At 64.0% G+C, this 16,791-nt stretch overlaps 2 protein-coding genes across 5 annotated transcripts in view; one reads left to right on the forward strand and one right to left on the reverse strand.

Moving 5' to 3' along the window:
* Positions 1 to 148: 148 nt before the first annotated feature.
* Positions 149 to 7,516, forward strand: MCAM (melanoma cell adhesion molecule). Of its 2 annotated transcripts, XM_059707630.1 has the most exons (16): positions 149 to 289; positions 1,939 to 2,063; positions 2,150 to 2,357; positions 2,557 to 2,627; positions 2,717 to 2,804; positions 3,750 to 3,929; positions 4,021 to 4,142; positions 4,219 to 4,381; positions 4,469 to 4,587; positions 4,827 to 4,968; positions 5,058 to 5,179; positions 5,261 to 5,402; positions 5,488 to 5,559; positions 5,717 to 5,864; positions 6,161 to 6,278; positions 6,715 to 7,516. In XM_059707630.1, exons 1-16 carry the CDS (start codon positions 226 to 228, stop codon positions 6,742 to 6,744), a joined length of 1,914 nt encoding a protein of 637 aa, XP_059563613.1. In that variant the 5' UTR covers positions 149 to 225; the 3' UTR covers positions 6,745 to 7,516. The 2 variants fall into 2 exon arrangements, with proteins under 2 accessions (XP_059563613.1, XP_059563614.1); XM_059707631.1 differs by lacking the exon at positions 6,161 to 6,278.
* A 257-nt stretch (positions 7,517 to 7,773) lies between these two features.
* CBL (Cbl proto-oncogene) overlaps positions 7,774 to 16,791 on the reverse strand; it is a 98,552-nt gene continuing 89,534 nt past the window's right edge. For all 3 annotated transcript variants that reach the window (XM_059707620.1, XM_059707618.1, XM_059707621.1), the window contains 3 exons: positions 16,640 to 16,740; positions 15,636 to 15,815; positions 7,774 to 14,806 (listed from right to left, as the gene is read on the reverse strand). In XM_059707620.1, the coding sequence (XP_059563603.1) occupies positions 14,535 to 14,806; positions 15,636 to 15,815; positions 16,640 to 16,740 (553 nt within the window). In that variant the 3' untranslated portion in view covers positions 7,774 to 14,534. The remainder of the gene's footprint in view (positions 14,807 to 15,635; positions 15,816 to 16,639; positions 16,741 to 16,791) is intronic.

Consider the following 16,791-nt stretch of genomic DNA (forward strand, 5'->3'; position numbering starts at 1 on the left):
CTCCCCACTCCTTCCCCACCTCCCCTGTTCTCTCCTGCGCTCCCCTCCCTTCCCTGCTCCTCTCCCCTGCCCCCTCCCCTGCCCTCTTCTTCCCCTCCCTGCCCCCCCCCCTTGCCTCTCCCCCCTCCACTCCCCTCCTCGTCCTCCCCTGACGTCAGCGCGGGCGGGCGGGCGGGCGGGCGCGCGCGGACCTCCTCACTCGGCGCTGGCGCTCCGCGGGGAAGCATGCGGCTGCCCCGGCTCCTCTGCGCCTTCCTGCTGGCCGCCTGCTGCTGCCGCCGCGCCGCGGGTGAGTAGGGGCGCTGGGGCCCGCACCCCAATGGCCAGAGCTCCGCCCGGCGTGCGCCCTCCTTCCCGGGCCCCCGCGCCGCTCTCAGCCCGTTTGCAGCCGTGATCCGAGTCCGGGAGCGAGTGGGGGGCGGGGAAGGGGGGAGCCGAGCCTCTGGGGGCGGGGACTCTGGGGGCGCGGGGGGACTTCCCTCGGGTGCTCTGCTCCGGGCCGCGATCGGAGCGATGGCAGGCGCGCGGCCAGAGCGCCCTCCGGGCACCGAGGGTCCCGCGGCTCCGCCGCCACAGGAAAAGGCAGTTTCTCAGCTGGGGGTGCGCGGCCCCTCCCCCCCCCGCCGGGCTGGGCGTGGGCAGGGGCTGGGGGGGGTCCCCGCACCTCCACCCGGGGAACGGAAAACAGGTGGCAGAGATGAAGGTTCCCCGAGCGGAAGCGCCCAAACTTGTTCCACCTCCGGGACTGGGGCCGCCCTCGGTGGGACAGCGCCGGGCACCGACTCGCTCGGCCCGGTCCGCGCAGCGCTTGGGCACCGTCTCACTGGGTCCCTGTCCCTGTCTCAGCCGTCGTCCGGCTGGGGAGGGGTGGGCCGGGCAGTGCCAACTCGCTGGCCTTGTGCCCGGTGCCGACAGCCTCCCGAGCGGACTGCATTTCTGGGGAAAAGGCTCAATCCGGCGCTGCAGCCTCCGCAGGTCCAGACGCCCTGTCCTGCTCTCCTAGACCTTCTCCCGGGTGTGGGCCGTGGGTCGGGTGGAGGTTTCTGCTGGGGGCTGAGGGCCACTCCGTCTGTCCTTGTCTGGGAGCCAGGCCAGGGCCAAAACGCGGAGTCCAGGAGGTGGGGTCCCCAAGTCCAGGAGGTGGGGTCCCCGAGACCAGGCGGATGGGACCCCCAAGTCCAGGAGGTGGGGTCCCCGAGACCAGGCGGATGGGACCCCCAAGTCCAGGAGGTGGGGTCCCCAGTCCAGGCGGATGGGATCCCCAAGTCCAGGCGGATGGGATCCAGTGACATCACCTCCGAATGGAGCCGGCAGCAGGCTGGCAGCACTGGCGTCACCCCTGTCCACTGCCAGGCCGTGTCTTGACCCCTGCGAGAGACTCTGACCCCTCGATACTTACAAGATTCCCAGAATGGGCCCCTGAGTGTGTGGGATGTTCATGGAGGTGCTGCTGAAAGGGGAGCTTCTGACCAGGATTGGACCAGTGGGTCTTGGGAGAGTCTTGGGAGGGGCTTGGTGGGGGGGGGGCAAAGGGGAGAGGAGTGGTCTTCTCCTGGGTGTGGGGACACAAAGGGGCCTGTGTGCCCCAGCCTGGCACATGCCCTGCATTCCCACCCTCTGAGCTCACTCGGGGGAGGGGCCTGGAAGGAAAGGGGCCTTCTCTTGGCCTGGAGCCCAGTCGCCCCTCTGCCAGCCTCGTCTGGGAGGTGCCTGGCGCTCTGGGTCTCTTGTCCAATGACCAGAGATGACCATCCAACTCCCTTGAACTGGGAGAGGGCTGGCCCAAGGCGAAGAGAAGAGAGTGGTCGAGGCTTAGGAGAGGACTGGGCCCTCTTCAGACCCTCGAAGTGGCCGGAAGAACAGCTGCAGGAGCAGGGTGGGAGGAGGGATGGGGAGCAGCTGGAGCCGAAGCAGCTGCTGGGTGTCCTCTCGCCCCAGGTGTGCTTGGAGAGGCCGAGCCGCCGGAGCCCGAGCTGGTGGAGGTGGAAGTGGGCAGCACAGCCCTCCTGCAGTGCGGCCCCTCCCGTTCCCAGGACAACCTCAGCAACGTGGACTGGTTTTCCGTGAGTGCCAAGGCTCCAGAGGGCAGCAGCGGGGGGCTGTCCTCTCCTGTGGCCCAGGACCCCAGCGCCCCTGCGCCTCCCCTTAGGTTCACAAGGAGAAGCCCACACTCATCTTCCGCGTGCGCCATGGCCTTGGTCAGAGTGAGCCCGGGGAGTACCAGCACCGGCTCAGCCTTCAGGATGCGGGGTCTACTCTGGCCCTGACCCACGTCACCCCTCACGATGAGCGTGTCTTTCTGTGCAAGGGCAAGCGCCCTCCGTCCCAGGAGCACCGCCTCCAGCTCCGCGTCTACAGTGAGTGCCTGGTGGACCGTGCGGTCAGATGAAGTGGGCGGGGCGGCTGGAGTGGGCAGTGCCGGTCAGATAGAGTGGGCGGGGCGAGTAGGATGGAGTGGGCGGGGCGGGGCGGCTGGAGTGGGCGGGGCGGCTGGAGTGGGCTTGCGGGTGGGACGGAGCGCTGCTCCAGGTCCCTCCCTGTCTCTCTCCCGCCCAGAAGCTCCAGAGGAGCCGAGCATCCAGGCCAATGCCTTGGGCATTTCGGTGAACAGCAGGGAGCCTGAGGAGGTGAGGTGCCCAGGTGGCCAGGTGGGAGGAGGAGCGGAGGTGGGGTTTGGCGAAGCTAGGTCTGGGGGGACTCGCCCTGTCCTTCTTAGGTTGCTACCTGTGTGGGGAGGAATGGGTACCCCGTCCCTCAAGTCATCTGGTACAAGGACGGCCGGCCTCTGAAGGAGCAGAAGAACCGTAAGTAGCCCTCTCAGCCTCTGAAAACCACCTTACATTTTACTTTTATTTTTTTTAAAGTGCACAATGATACTTGAAAATATTTTCATAAGGTTTTAAACTTTTTTTGTTGTTAATCCTCACTTGAGGATATTTTTTCTTATTGATTTTTAGAGAGAGTGGGGGGAGGGGGAGAGAGAGATCGATGTGAGAGAGACACATCAATTGGTTGCCTCCCGCATGCTCCCCCCCTCCCCCCAACCCGGCTGGGAATCAAGCCTGTGACCGAGGTCGGAGGCACGTGCCTTTGACAGAGAATCTGAGACTGAACCCTTCAGTCCGCGGGCCAGTGCTCTAACCATTGAGCCCGGCCAGGGCTGTTTTCATACCCCGCCCCAGACTCGCCTGCCCTGGAATTCATCTCTGCTGAGTGTGTGTACTTCCCAGCCTATTTCTGTGTACTTCCTCACATGTATACAGACCTAGCAATATCGAGGCTTTTGTTTTTTATTGCCTACATCAGTGGCTCTCGGTCAGGGGCGATCTTTCCCCCTCCAGGGTATTTCAGTGTCTGGAGGTATTTGTGGTTGTCACGAATGGAGGGGCGCCCTTGGCATCTAGTGGGTAGAGGTCGGGGTGCTGCCAAACATCCCACCAGCATGGGACAGCCCCAGCGAGGGATGGTCAGGTCCTCCGCGTGGGGTGCCGAGCGGAGGACCGCCCGGGGGGCGCTGTGTCGCACACACCGCACAGCTTGGCTTTCCCTTGGACGGCAGCTCGGACGCCCTTGAGTTCAGTCTGCAGCGCTCCCTGGTTGCTGCTTCTCCCTTTCGTCCCTGCAGCACTTGGCACACATGGTCTTGGGGAGGGAGTCTGGGGGTGGAGGGGTGCAGCAGGTCTCCCCTGCTGACTCCCGGGAGGCCAGGGGGTGGAGGCGGAGCCGCGGCGAGCCCCTCCCGCCCGCAGGGGTGCACATCCAGTCGTCCCAGACCGCGGAGTCCAGCGGCCTGTACACCCTGCGGAGCGTCCTGAAGGCCCAGCTGCGCAAGGAGGACCGCAACGCGCGCTTCTACTGCGAGCTCAGCTACCGGCTGCCCAGCGGGAGCCACATGAAGGAGTCGCGGGAGGTCACGGTCCCGGTCTTCTGTGAGAGCCGCGGGGACGGGGTGCTCTCCCACCGGCGGGGCGGGGCGGGGCGGGGCGGGGGGCGCCGGCTGAGGGCGCCCCTTGCTCGCAGACCCGGCTGAGAGGGTGTGGCTGGAGGTGGCGCCCGCGGGGCCGCTGAAGGAAGGGGACCGCGTGGAGATCCGGTGTCTGGCGGACGGCAATCCCCCGCCGCACTTCAGCCTCAGCAAGCAGGTGCGGGGCGGGGCGCGGGCGGGGCGGGCGGGGCGGGCGGGAGGCCGGCGCCCTCTGCTCACCCCGCTCCGCCCAGGACCCCCGCACCCGGGAGACGGTGGAGGAGACTACCGACGACGACGGGGTGCTGGTCCTGGCACCGGCGCGCAGGGAGCACAGCGGGCGCTACCAGTGCCAGGGCCTGGACCTGGAGAGCACGGCCTCGCTGCTGAGCGCGCAGCAGGAGCTGCGGGTGGACTGTGAGCGGGGCCGGGCGGGCGGGCGGGCGGGCGGGCGGCCGGGGACCCTCTGCCCCGCGCTGGCCGACGCGACTGCTGTGTCCCCAGATGTGTCTGATGTCCGGGTGCGCCCCGCGGCCCCTGAAGGCCACGAGGGCAGCAACCTCACGCTGACCTGCGGGGCGGAGAGCAGCCGAGCCCTGGAGTTCCAGTGGCTGAGAGAAAAGGTGCGGGGCCGGGGGGCCGGGGGCGGGGGCGGGGCCGGGACCCGGGCGGGGCGGGGGCGGGGAGCGGGAGTGGAGCGGGGGGCGGGGGCCGGGGCCGGCCGGTGGGGCTGGGGGCGGGCCGGTGGGGCCGGGGGCGGGGGTGGGGCCGGGACCGGGGAGCGGGGGCGGGGCGGGGGCGGGGCCGGTGGGCTGGGGGCGGGGCCGGGACGGGAGCGGCCTCTGACCCGCCCTCTCCGCAGACAGGCCAGGTGCTGGCGCGGGGGCCGGTGCTGGAGCTGCAGGACCTGGACCGCGAGGCGGGGGGCGGCTACCGCTGCGTGGCCTCAGCGCCCCGCGTGCCTGGCCTCAACGCCACGTGGCTGGTCAACGTGGCGGTTTTCGGTGAGGCCCCTGAGCGGAGGTCGGGCGGGAAGCCGCCCCACGTGGGTGTCGCCAGCTCTTGGAGGACAGAAGCCTCCCCTGCCCCGCAGGCCCCCCGTGGATGGCGCAGAAGGAGAGGAAGGTGCGGGTGCGGGAGAACGCGCTGCTGAACCTGACCTGTGAGGCGTCCGGGCACCCGCGGCCCGCCATCTCCTGGAGCGTGGGCGGCAAGGTGAGCAGCCCCTCCCCGGGCTCCGGCCGGGCCCGCTGCCCGCTGCCCCCCTCCCCCCTGAGCCGCCCTCCTTCCTCCCAGGCCAGCGAACACGACCAGGACCCACAGCGCGTCCTGAGCCTCCTGAGTGTCCGCGTGACCCCGCAGCTGGTGGAGACGGGCGCTGAGTGCGTGGCCGCCAACGCCCTGGGCAGGAACAGCACCCGCATCCTCCTGGAGCTGGGTGAGGCCTGCCCCGCGGAGCGGCCCCGGCGGGCCTGGGCACCTGCCTTTGCCAACCTCCATCCGTCCCTCTCGGTCTCCCACAGCCTCCAACACCAGCACGGGGCTCAGCACCGCCACCGTCGGGCCTCACGCCGGAGCCAACGGCACCTCCACGGGTGAGCTGGGCCGGCGAGAGCAGAGCCGGCCGGACGGGGCACCCTCATCCTGCCCCGACTGCCCCCGGGAAGCCCGCCTCCCACCAGCCGGGTTGGGTGGGCAGCGAGGGGAACGTGGCAGCCGGGGCAGGCGTGACCGAGTGTCTTCGTGGGACAGAGAAAAAGCTGCGCGAGCCCCAGAGCAAGGGCGTGGTCATCGTGGCCGTGACCGTGAGCCTGCTGGTCCTGGCGCTGCTGGGCGCCGTCCTCTGCTTCTTCTACAAGAAGGGCAAGCTGCCCTGTGGGCGGTCGGGCAAACAGGAGATGTGAGCACGTCCCAGCCCCTGCCCCATCGCCTGTCGCACAGCTCGCCGCTTCCCCGGGGTGTCCCCTGCTGACCTGTGTCCGCTCACCCCTAGGAGCAGGAGGGGACGCTGGGTCTGGGTGCTAGTCGCTTCACTGCCACGGCCACGCTCCATCCATCACGCTCTCCCTTCCCTTCATGACCTGCCTCCCTCCCCTGGGCCGGCCCCAGAGCACCATGTCCCACGGTTGTCCCCAGAGCCCCGCCCTTCCCTCACCCCCTGAGTTGCCAACCTCTCGCCTCCCTTCCTCCCCCCAGAACGCTGCCCCCATCTCATAAAAGCACATTTGTAGTTGAAGTTAAGTCAGATAAGCTCCCCGAAGAGATGGGCCTCCTACAGGGCAGCCGCACTGACCAGAGGGCGCCTGGAGACCAGGTAGGAGGGCTGCTGCAGCCAGGGCCTGACCAGCGCCAGGACTGGCACAGGCTCGCGGTCCTCGTCCCCCACACTAACCCTGTCCTCCGTCCTGCTGCTGGAGACCGGAGCAGGCCGAATCTCGCCTCCTAACACTACTCACAGGTGGTAGGGCCAGGCCAGTGGCTGAGGGACCTGAACAGGGTGGCTCCCGGCTCTGAGAGCAAAGACCCCTCCCATCGCCGGCACCGTTGCCGAAAGTGCTTGTGGCTCAGGCTGAGCGGTGTGACCTGCGTGGGGCCCACCTGACCTGGGGGCTGAGACCCTCCTGCCCGCCCTGCTGCTGCTGCACCACCGGGCTCCTCAGCTGCTGCTTCGGTGCCTCCTCCCTGCCGGTGCTCACCCCCTGCCCGTCTCCGTCTCCGTCTCCACGCTCTCCTCTCCTTCCCCTTTGCAGGGGGAGAGATACATCGATCTGAGGCACTAGCGCCGAGGTGGACGCCTTCCTGCCCACACGCCCTGCTCACCCGGCCCACACTCAGGACGGTCACCAAAGCCTGCCCCCCCCCCGCCCCGTTTTGCAGGGCCAGTGGACTGGCCGGGACCAGGGCGCAGGGCCCACACTGTCCATGTGTGGAGGGCGCTCACCCCAGCGGCCTCGGTCCAGGAGAGGGGCCAGTTCTGCCCGAACATCTCTGCTCAGTTACGGACTAAGGCCCCACCTTCTGCCCACAGCATGGAGTCAGGGGCCTGTTTGTCTCAGGGGACTTCCTGCCCCAGTTGCCTTCCCAGTTCTGTTGTGTGGCTGCAGTTGCCCGCCTGCTGGGGTCCCTTTTGTGACCCCCCTTCCCTGGGTGGAGCCGGGAGCTGGTGCCATGCCTTCAGATGGGCGCTCCTTGTCCCAGCCATGAGGGAGCCCCTGCTTCCTAGTCAGGCCTCGAGCTGCTCACTCGGCTCCGGGATCACGACTGGAGGGTGAGCGCAGGGGACAGAGAGGGGGGTCCCTGCGGCCCTTTAAGGGGATTAAGATGACAGTGGCCCTAGCACCAAACTCCTATGAGCTGAGCTGACAGCCTCGACCCCTTTAGGAAGGGCCCCAAAGGGAGGCTGGGAAATGGGCCAGAGCTTGGGGTATAATGTGTATGTGTGTGTGTGTGGTTTTGTTAGGTTGTGTGTAAATTTGCAAATCGTTTCCTTTACACACACACACACACACACACACACACACACACACAAATAAAGTTTAGTTGTCCGGGAAACCTTACGTGTTTCATTCACCGTGGGAACCACAGTGCCCGGGCTCCAAATGGACCGGCACCAGGAGGAACCCGCCCCGAGGCTGGCAGCAGGCAGGTGGCTCCAGCCCCCAGGCTGACCCCTGCTCAGGGGCAGGGCCGAGAGCCTGTGGGTCCGTGGCCTTGCCGGGAGGGGCAGCACAGACCTGCGGAGGCACATGGGCTCAGCTCCCCCACGTGTCAACCCTCCATCCCCACCAAAGACAAGCACTCAGGTCAACTACAACAAAAGAAACTTTATTTAAAAATACTTTACAGACGTAGGTGCTTGAAAAAGCTCTTTAGTTAACTGTATATAAATGAAAAAATTAATAAATAACATTAGTATAACAGACCTGAACATGAACACACTGGCAAAACAAATGGACTTAAAACAGAAACAAATCTTAAAGCTCTGCTATTCTCTGTAGGAATATTTACCTTCTGTTTTTCTTATTCTTTACAAGTGAGAAGGATTAAATACTACGAATATAAAGTTTCTTATATTAATGACACTTTTAAAATAGCCAACACAGATCTTGCCGACGCTGTCGGTTTAACCCCACGCGGATGCAGAGCGCGCTCTCCCTCCTGGAGCTCAGCGCCCGGCCCCACCCAGGCCGGAGGCTCAGCCACAAATGAGGAGCCTGGAGCTGCTTCCACCTCCACCTTCTTTGGAGTGAAAGGCAGGAAGCACGGAGGAGGGGAGCGAACGTTTCTTCCCTCCCCCTGAAGCCTAGCGGTCACAGTTCTGAGGACAGGCTGCGGTCACAGCTCTGCTGCCTCTTCCAGGGGAAGCTGATCCCCAGAGAGGCACTCGCTGCTACTGCTCTGAGTCTGAGGGCTCCGACAGGGGTGGGGGGAAGAGGTGGCAGGAGGTCGAGGCAGGTCAGGATCCACCAAAGGTTAAGAGAAGCCACCCTCCAGGAGAGGCCTGACCCGGCTGCCTCTGCCCAGAGCACATGGAGGCTGAGCTGATGGAACCAGCCTCCCGCCCACGGTGCGCCCTGCCCTCCCCGGGACTGTGGGGCTGGGACACTCAGAGCAGAACAAAGACGCTGCTATGTCCATATTAAGCTCTAAAATGCAGCCTAGGATACAGCGCTGCCTTAGAAAGGCACAAAATGTTTAGCTTTTTTTTTTTTCAGTGTGCTAAAAATTGCTTTGTTTTAAATAAAGGAAAAGATATATAAGGTTAAAAACCCTAAATCACCCAGCCAGGAAGCAGGCGTAGGAGGTACTTCATAGTTGCCATGGCCCAGCCACGTGCTCAGCAGGTCACGGCCAAGACACTAACCGATGCTGAGAGCAGGTGTGTGTGTGGGGGGGGGGGCGGAACCCCTCGGGCCTTTTCACCCCACCGGCAAAGGAGGCCCCGGCAGAGAGCATGTGGGCTGCTGACCCACAAGCAGCTCTGCCTCTTCAGCTTCCAGAGGTGAGGGTGGCTCCCCTCTAAACCACAGGGTCAGAGGTGAGGAGCGGCCCACAGTGGGTGCTGAGCAGCCTCCGGCCCCCAGCTGGTTCCGGCAGGAGGGCCTGCCAGAGGCAGTGTGGAGGCGCCTCTCATGGTGATTGTTGGTTCTGAGTCAACAATCAGGCCGGGCAATCAGAACTCTGCGGACCTGTTCAGCTGCTGAGCCGGCAGATGTGAGGGTGGAGAGACAAACAGGCAGAGGGGGAACATCTGTCTCAGGCACCGGACAAGGGCAGCCCTTCCACCTGACCGAGCCCCATGCAGCACCGCACACCCCACTCCCACCTTACTCCTGTGCTGTCGCCCAGAACCAGGACACATGCAGTCACCCCAGTGAAACCGCCTTCCTGGGTCGGTGAGGGTGCTGCCCCCTCCCAGGCTGGAGCTCAGGGGGGCCTGACAGCCGGCCCTCCCGGGGCCTCAGAGCTCATCTTGGGCCATTAGGTTCCTTCTGCAGACACCTAGCGGCTCCAATGGTGTGACTGCGAAAGGCTAAGACACAGGACAGGCTCTAGGACGAGAGGAATAAGGTCAAAGACTCAGGCAAGTACAAGCAGCTTGTGAAACTGACCACGTGAGGGCTCCCATCAGCCTCTGCTGCAGCAGCTGGTGGACGGCGGGCGGGCCCTGTGGAGCTCCCAGTGCCTCCGTCCTCCCTGGACTGTGATGTAACGACCTGACAGCTCCCATGCGGCTGCAGAGGGTTTCCCACCGCATTCCCCAGGAGGGACCCTGAGGGCAAGGAGGAGGGCGGCAGGGACACGGCTGCAGGACGAACCCATTTCAGTGCGGTGACCGCAGCGAGATCTGACACACACTCTAAACAACGTGAAGGAGGCTGAGCATCCTGAGACTGCGCCAGACAGACCAGCTCCGAGACAGGAGGAACGCGTCCTAACGGGGGAGGCAAGAAACCCTGAACCCAAGACCACAAAGGGAAGGAAAACAGAAAACGGACAGACAGCAACCTGCATGCGTTAACCTAGGAACCTCCAGGCACAGCCCACAGCCGCCCTCTCTGGGAGGCAGTGTGAGAGCAGCTCTCCACCTGCACCCCTCGGGGAACTCCCCGTCCCGAGGGAGCGCTGCGGGGGGGGCGAGGCGGACGGGCTGGGGTGGACACCCATCAGGATGCTGGGAGCATTTTCTTTCTTGAGACTATGAACCGAGAGGCACTGGAACCTGTCCACCAGGCTCTCGGGCTGGGAGGCCACGTGGGCAGAGCACGGAGCGTCTATGGGGCCCATCACCCAATAAGCAGACTGCCAGGCAGGACAAAGGCCGAGGTGCAGGCGGCCAGCTCCAGCTCCAGGCAGGGGTCAGCTGGACTCCTCCCCCGGCTCTGGGAAGCACCCCGCATCCTTGAACTCCCTCCTGCCTTCACCCCGACTCCTGTGATTCCCAAGCAGGATCGTCAGAGATGCACCCCCCCCCATGTGGTTCTAAAGACCCCGCTCCCGTGCACAGAGGCCAGGGCTGGCCCAGAGGGAAGGCCCGGGGAGGGAGCCCTGATGGTGGTGCTAAGTTCCAGGCCCTGAGTGCTCGGCTCCCCCCTCTCGAGACACAGGCTGACACCTTTGAGGACTGAGTTCAGTCCATTCCCCTGCGGCTCCAGGGAGACCACACACCTGGGGCAGGTCAGGACCCAGAGACACACCCTCCCCTCCCATGTCCCCGTTGGTCCGCTAGGGCAGTTAGCTGCACAGGCTGTGAGGGATTAAAAACAAGTTCCAAAGAGAATGGGAGACGTGACAGGGCCCAGAAGGCTGACAGGGAAACTTCCCCACGAGGAGAAGACGCAGGCAGGCCCGGGGCTGGAAGGGAGCGGCGGGCGCGCTGCACACTCTGCCCGACGAGCCCTCCGAGCCAACACACCTCCACCCACCAGGCTCCGCCTCCATGACACTCACAGGGGTCCATGACTCCCACTGGGGGCCCTCCCAGACAGGACCGAGGCTCGGGAGACAATGGGGAGCAATGGAGAGGGCACACCGCACTGCGTCCTGGGAAGGGCTATTTTAGGGCCACATGCAAGCGGCGAGGAGCCCGAGGACCACCCCCATCAGTGCCTCACCACGCGGCGGCAGGAGAACACAGGCTGACACCTGGCTTGGGTCACTCTCAGCTGCTGAGTGGACACTTGAGCAGCCAGGGCCCTGGTTGGGAAACGTATCCCTGGGCAACAAGGGGAAGCCTGGAACCCCTGCTGTCCGCCTGTGAGGCCGGGGCCACACCCCACAGGGAGGGGCACCGGGTCCTGTGTGAGCCTATAGCAGGCGGGAGAGAGGTCCCAGGGAGAGGCGCCTCTTCAGAGCTCTCAGCTCAGGGAAAGGAAGAGCCTGGTGACCGCGTGTGGCGCTGGCCGCTCACCGATTCACGAGCTGACTGTGGGTCGCCCAGATACGCTGGAAGCAATCACTGGGAAGGAAAACTGAACAAATAGGTCCCAACTGTCTGTTTTGTGCATTTTATGGACAACAACTGGCCATGGGGCATACAAAACACCTCAAACTCATTATGAGAGAATGTTATAATGTCAATGACACCTCAGTAAAAAGGAAGGGAAGGCCTAGGTCTTGTTAACAGTGCTGTGAAGGGAACATACAGCTGGGTCCCTACTTTGCAAGCAAATTTACAAAAATTCATTTGTAAGTTTGCTGTTTGGACCATAAAATATCTCACTTTTCTATAGAAGAAATAAATACTTCAAGTATGAAGAATAGCACGCCCCCCCCCCCCCCGCCCCCCAAATGTTATCCACAAACCAGACAACGCACCTGGCGTCTGTGCAAGGAGACAGGGAAGCAGGGCCGGGGGAGAGGGTGGGTGGGGAAGAGAGGGAGAGGGGGAGGGTGGATGGGGGAGAGAGGGCTGAGGGGGAGGGCGGATGGGGGAGAGAGGTCCCAGGGAGAGGGCGAGTGGGGGAGAGAGGGCGGGAGGGAGAGAGGCCCGAGGGAGAGGCTGGGAGAGTGGCCGTCCGCTAGTTACAGAAAGAACACAGATACATGCCCGGAACACAGCTGCCCAGTCTGTTACTTACCTACAGGGAGGAACATCCCACGGCCGTTTCTCCCACTTGGGGAGCGTCAGCGAGAGATGGCGGGCAGATGGCTGCAAGCACCACAAAGCCGCCGCTGGCTAAGGTGGCCGGTGGGCTACTAAAGCAACCCAGGGGCCTGCCGGGGGCTCAGTGGGTCAGTGTCGTCCTGCACACCCATCAGTGGCAGGTTCGATCCACGGTCGGGGTGCGTACGGGAGGCAACCAGTCGTTTCTCTCTCCCTCCTCTCTCTCCCTCTCCCTTCCTTTCTCTCTAAAAATAAATAAAAACTTACCTGAGGGGGAGGATATATTAAAAAAATACAAATAAGAAGCAGGAGGTGGGTAAACAGAATAGCCCCACGCAGGTCAGGAAAGGGACCACGGAGGCGCAGTGCCCCTGGGCCACCTGACAGGGAAGAGAGGATTTGCCAGACACGCAGACTCCAAATAAAGCGGCCGTGCAGGGGGATTGTAGCCGGACTCCCAGCAGAGCCAAAGAACTCAAACCTGCCACCCAAACCTCGTTTGAGGAAGGAGTGACTAGGGCCTCCGAGCAGATGCGAGGGCTTCCCACTCGGCAGAGCCCGGGAGCCTCCAGGCCTGACCTCAGGGCGCCGCCCAGGACAGACCCTGGCAGGGCGCTCTGAACCCTGGAGGCGCAGACACAGCTACGGCCACCAACCACCGGCCGTGGGGCCTGCTCCGCACCAGGCCCACAGGCCAGGCAGGAGGGCCCGGGCCGCACCAGTGCCCCCGGGAGGAGCGGGCCGTCCTTCGCCCCCCAGGACGTGCAGGAGAGGCTGGGCCCTGAGCCACGTGCTCCAACATCGCAGCCAAACACACGTCGGCGTCGCCACAATGAGAGCCTGTCCTGGCGCTGGCAGGCGGCGCCGTCACTGTCCCTATCGCTGCCGCGTCCCCCTCCCAGCCCCCCTGAGGACCCAAACGGGGCGAGCTGAGTGCCCCGCGGAGGAGGCCCTGAGCGGCTCTCGGCGAGAGGTAGGACCACAGGTCTGCGAGGAGCCGAGAGGCGAGGGAAGAGTCAGAAGTTCAGCTGCAGAGATGACGAGATGGGTGGGCTCTAGGGAGAGTCGTTTCTGCCAGGAGCTCCCTGAGCCTCCCAGAGGGTGGCACCAGGCGGTGGGCGCTTCGGGGGAGGGGCTAGGCGGGGCAGGGGGAGGGGCTGGGCGGAGGCGGGACCCGAGGGCCCTGGGTGGCACCCAGCAGCTCGGGCTCCACCCGGTGGATCTGCGCCCTGCGCCGCCGTCTAGTCCCTGCGGGCACAGGCGTCAGCGCGCGGCCTGCCTTCCCCAAACCACAGGCACCAGAGAAAACCAGCTGCCGGGCACAGGACGGGAGCTCACGCCAGCAAGGCTGTGCCACCACCTGGCTGGCACCCACACCCAAGGGCAAAGAAAACAATCACTTTGGGAAACACAGCCAGGCTGACGGGCAAGGGAGACGCCCACATGAGCTGGATTAATTCACTGGGAAGAAAAACTGAAATGGCTCCCAATGGTCTGTTTTGTGCATTTTATGGACAACAAGGTCAAGAGCACGTGCGGAGGCTTAGCTTCAGGGCATCAGCCGGAAGCCCACTGAGGACCAACGCTTCCCCGCCGCGCGGCGTAAACACGCCTGCCCACAGCAGACGCACACCCACCCGCACAGGGCCGCGCCCCGACTCATGTCCGGGAGGCCTCGCCCACAAGGCAGCCTTCTGCAGTCACGGTCACTGAGACGCCTGATTGACAGTCGATGGATGTTCCCATAGAAACGACGCTTGGAGCGACATGTCCACTACTCGGATCCAGTGACTGCAATGACAGCATCCTTCCCACGGCTCCACACCAACCGGCACCACACGCGCACTAAGAAGCCTCCTGTGAGCAAGCGGAGGGAGAGGAGGCGGGGAGGCGGGGGGAGGGGGGGCGGGGGGAGGGGCTCCTAAAACACAGGTAAGCTGTGTGTGCGGCCCCGCCAGGGAGTGCTGAGGCTGGGCACACGCTGGGGCTGGGGGGTACCACAGCGTAGGGAAGTTTTAACACGGTTCCTTCTGAAACCCTTTGTGCTGATTTCCCCTGCCTGGGATTAACAGAGACAGCAGGTTCGTCTTACAATCACAGACACACGCCACAGACAGACGTACACAACCACAGTCTTAGCCCAGGAAAGCCCCAAGTCTTCCACTCGACTGAGCGTAGCGCCCTGCCTGTCACTGCTCTCGGGTCGCTCCCAGGTGGGCGGGCGGGCGGGCGGGCTACTTGTTTTATAAAAATCCCCACTCGCTCCAGGTGGGGCTGAGAGCCTTCTAACGCACTCCCCCAACCAATACACCACCACCAGCCGCTCCATTTTCACCCACCGCTTCGAAATCCTAGCCACAGAGATGCCACGGCAGGGCTGGCCTCACTGCGAAATCTCCAGGAGCCCTGCCCAGGCCCCGGGAGGCGCCCAGCCACTTCCTCGCCAGCGCAGGTGGAGGGGCGCTAGGTGGCCACGTGGGTGGGAGAAGAGATGGACACGAACTCGCGGAGGATGTTCTTGGCCATGTCGATGTTGTTGTGCGCGATGAGCAGGGCTTTCTGGATGTCCTGGTGGGAGTAGCCCTGGCTCAGGAGGCTCTCGATTTCGCTGGAGAGCCGGGGCGAGGGGGCCACGGTGGCACCTGGATGGCCCGGCCCTGCCTTCCGCTCAGAGTTGATTCTCCGAGGGAACGGCTTGGGAGGTCTCTCGGGAACTGGGGAACCCTCCGCGGAGTCTAGAAGAAATAGGAAAGAAAATGTCTGCAAACCCGGGGGAACCTCAACTATTGGCAGGAGTCACACCAACGTGCGGCCGTCGGTGTCGCTGGCCTCCCTCAGGGGGACACAGGCTCCTCAGTCCAAGGCTGGTCTACAGGCCCCGCGCCTCCTCCCAGCGAGAGTCCCTGCGAACGGCCCACACCTGCCCTCCCGGCTCTCGCCACTGCTGCCCGCACCTCGTCACGTGGCGCCACGCAGCACCCTTGGCAACACGCACCACACGCCGGGATTCGCGTGGAAGTGTTTCTGAGGGGCCGGAGAAGACACTACAATTCTCCTTTTGCAAATAACAAAGCAGAAACGGGCACAATTCGCAGTGAAGCATAAACAAGAGGGGCGGCTGGGTCACCACCTGCTTCGGGACTGGAGGCTGCACATCGCTGCCACCGGCTGTCCCCGTGACAGCTCTGGCCGCTGCGCCCCAGCAGCCACAGGTGCAGGAAGACAGCCCTGACAGTCCGGCCCAACTGCGGGCTGGCCCCTGGCCAGCACCCCCTTTCCTAGGGAAGGGGGCCGAGTCCGGAATGCATGGCCTGAACCATCGAGCTCGATGGCCATGTCCTCACATCCTCAGAAGCGCCAGGAGCCCTGGGGGAGCCTGTTTAAGGACGCACCTCATTCCTACATCTGGCCGGACCCCAGGGTCTGGCTGCAGTTTAACTGGACCAGCTTCCCGCCCCTCGGACGGACTTCTTAGTTCACTGCTTCCAGCTCCCAGTTCCTGGGCACCAGGCGGGCGGGCATCTCTGCTCAGCACCAAGGAGGAGCCAGGCAGCCGAGACTCACCTGCGGGGCCACCTTCCAGAGACAACCAGCCGAAGGAGGAGCTGGCGTCTGAGATGTCGGAGAGCGTCCGGCGGGCCAGCGCTGCGGGCATGGGCGGCCTAGGGACGTCGTAGCCCTCATCTTCGTTGTCCCATTCCTCGGGGCCAACGCCGGCAGGGGCTGCAGCCACGTTCCCTTCACCTAGAGCAAGTGCATGCGTTACCTCTTCCTCACGTACTTTACCTTTAACACGTGCAACAGAAGGGCATGCATTCATCCGTGCACGTGTGTACAGTCAGCCGTCACTCCATGTTTACTATGGGCCACGCACCGTGTGAGGCCTGTGGGTGGAGACAAGAGAAACAGGAGTAAGCCTACCCCACGCCTGTAGCCCCTCCCTGCACAGGCCCCGGCGACCCGCCCCGGGCAGCTCACCAGCATTTACTCTGCATTTCACTCCACGACCAGCAAGGGCCCTGTGCGTGGCCCTCTTGAGCTTTCAACCTGGGGCTCTGGTTAATGCGGAAACAGACTCACCACCCACACAAAATAAGTTCATTGACGCTAAAAAGCAGCGGGAGTGCCCTGGCTGGTGTGGCTCAGTGGGAAGAGCACCGGCCAGCGGACTGAAGGGTCCTGGGCGGTTCCCAGTCAGGGCACAGGCCCGGGTTGCAGGCTCCATCCCCGTGGGGGGGGATGGGGGGGGGGCAGGAGGCAGCCGATCCATGGTTCTCTCTCAGCATGGATGCTTCCCTCTCCCTTCCTCTGACATCAATGAAGTAAATCCATAAATAACAAGCAATGGGGAAGGGAGCTGCCACACGGGTCCCGGCCCTGGAAGGAGGGAAAGCACAGAGACTCTGGCTGTGCGAACAGGGAGTAAAAGAGAGGCGGCTTTACTGTCCGTGGGTAAAATGGATTTTGTAATTAAAATTACTTTCTGCTCAGATCAAGCTCTCACCAGCTCAATGTCCCAGGCTCCTTCCTGGGCCATCCATGACCTCAGGCAGCAGAAAGCTACTCACCGGCAGAGCTGCCCTCTGCGCCGGCCGGTGCCCCCGGGGGCTGCAGGGTGTACATGGCTTCATAGGTGCTGCCGTCCGCCTGCTGGTCGCCGCCACCCGCTCTGACCCGGAAGAAAGCAGCACGAGGTCTCAGAAACAGACGTCTGTTACCT

The sequence above is a fragment of the Myotis daubentonii genome, chromosome 9 (genome assembly GCF_963259705.1).
Source record: "Myotis daubentonii chromosome 9, mMyoDau2.1, whole genome shotgun sequence".
Classification (NCBI taxonomy): domain Eukaryota; kingdom Metazoa; phylum Chordata; class Mammalia; order Chiroptera; family Vespertilionidae; genus Myotis; species Myotis daubentonii.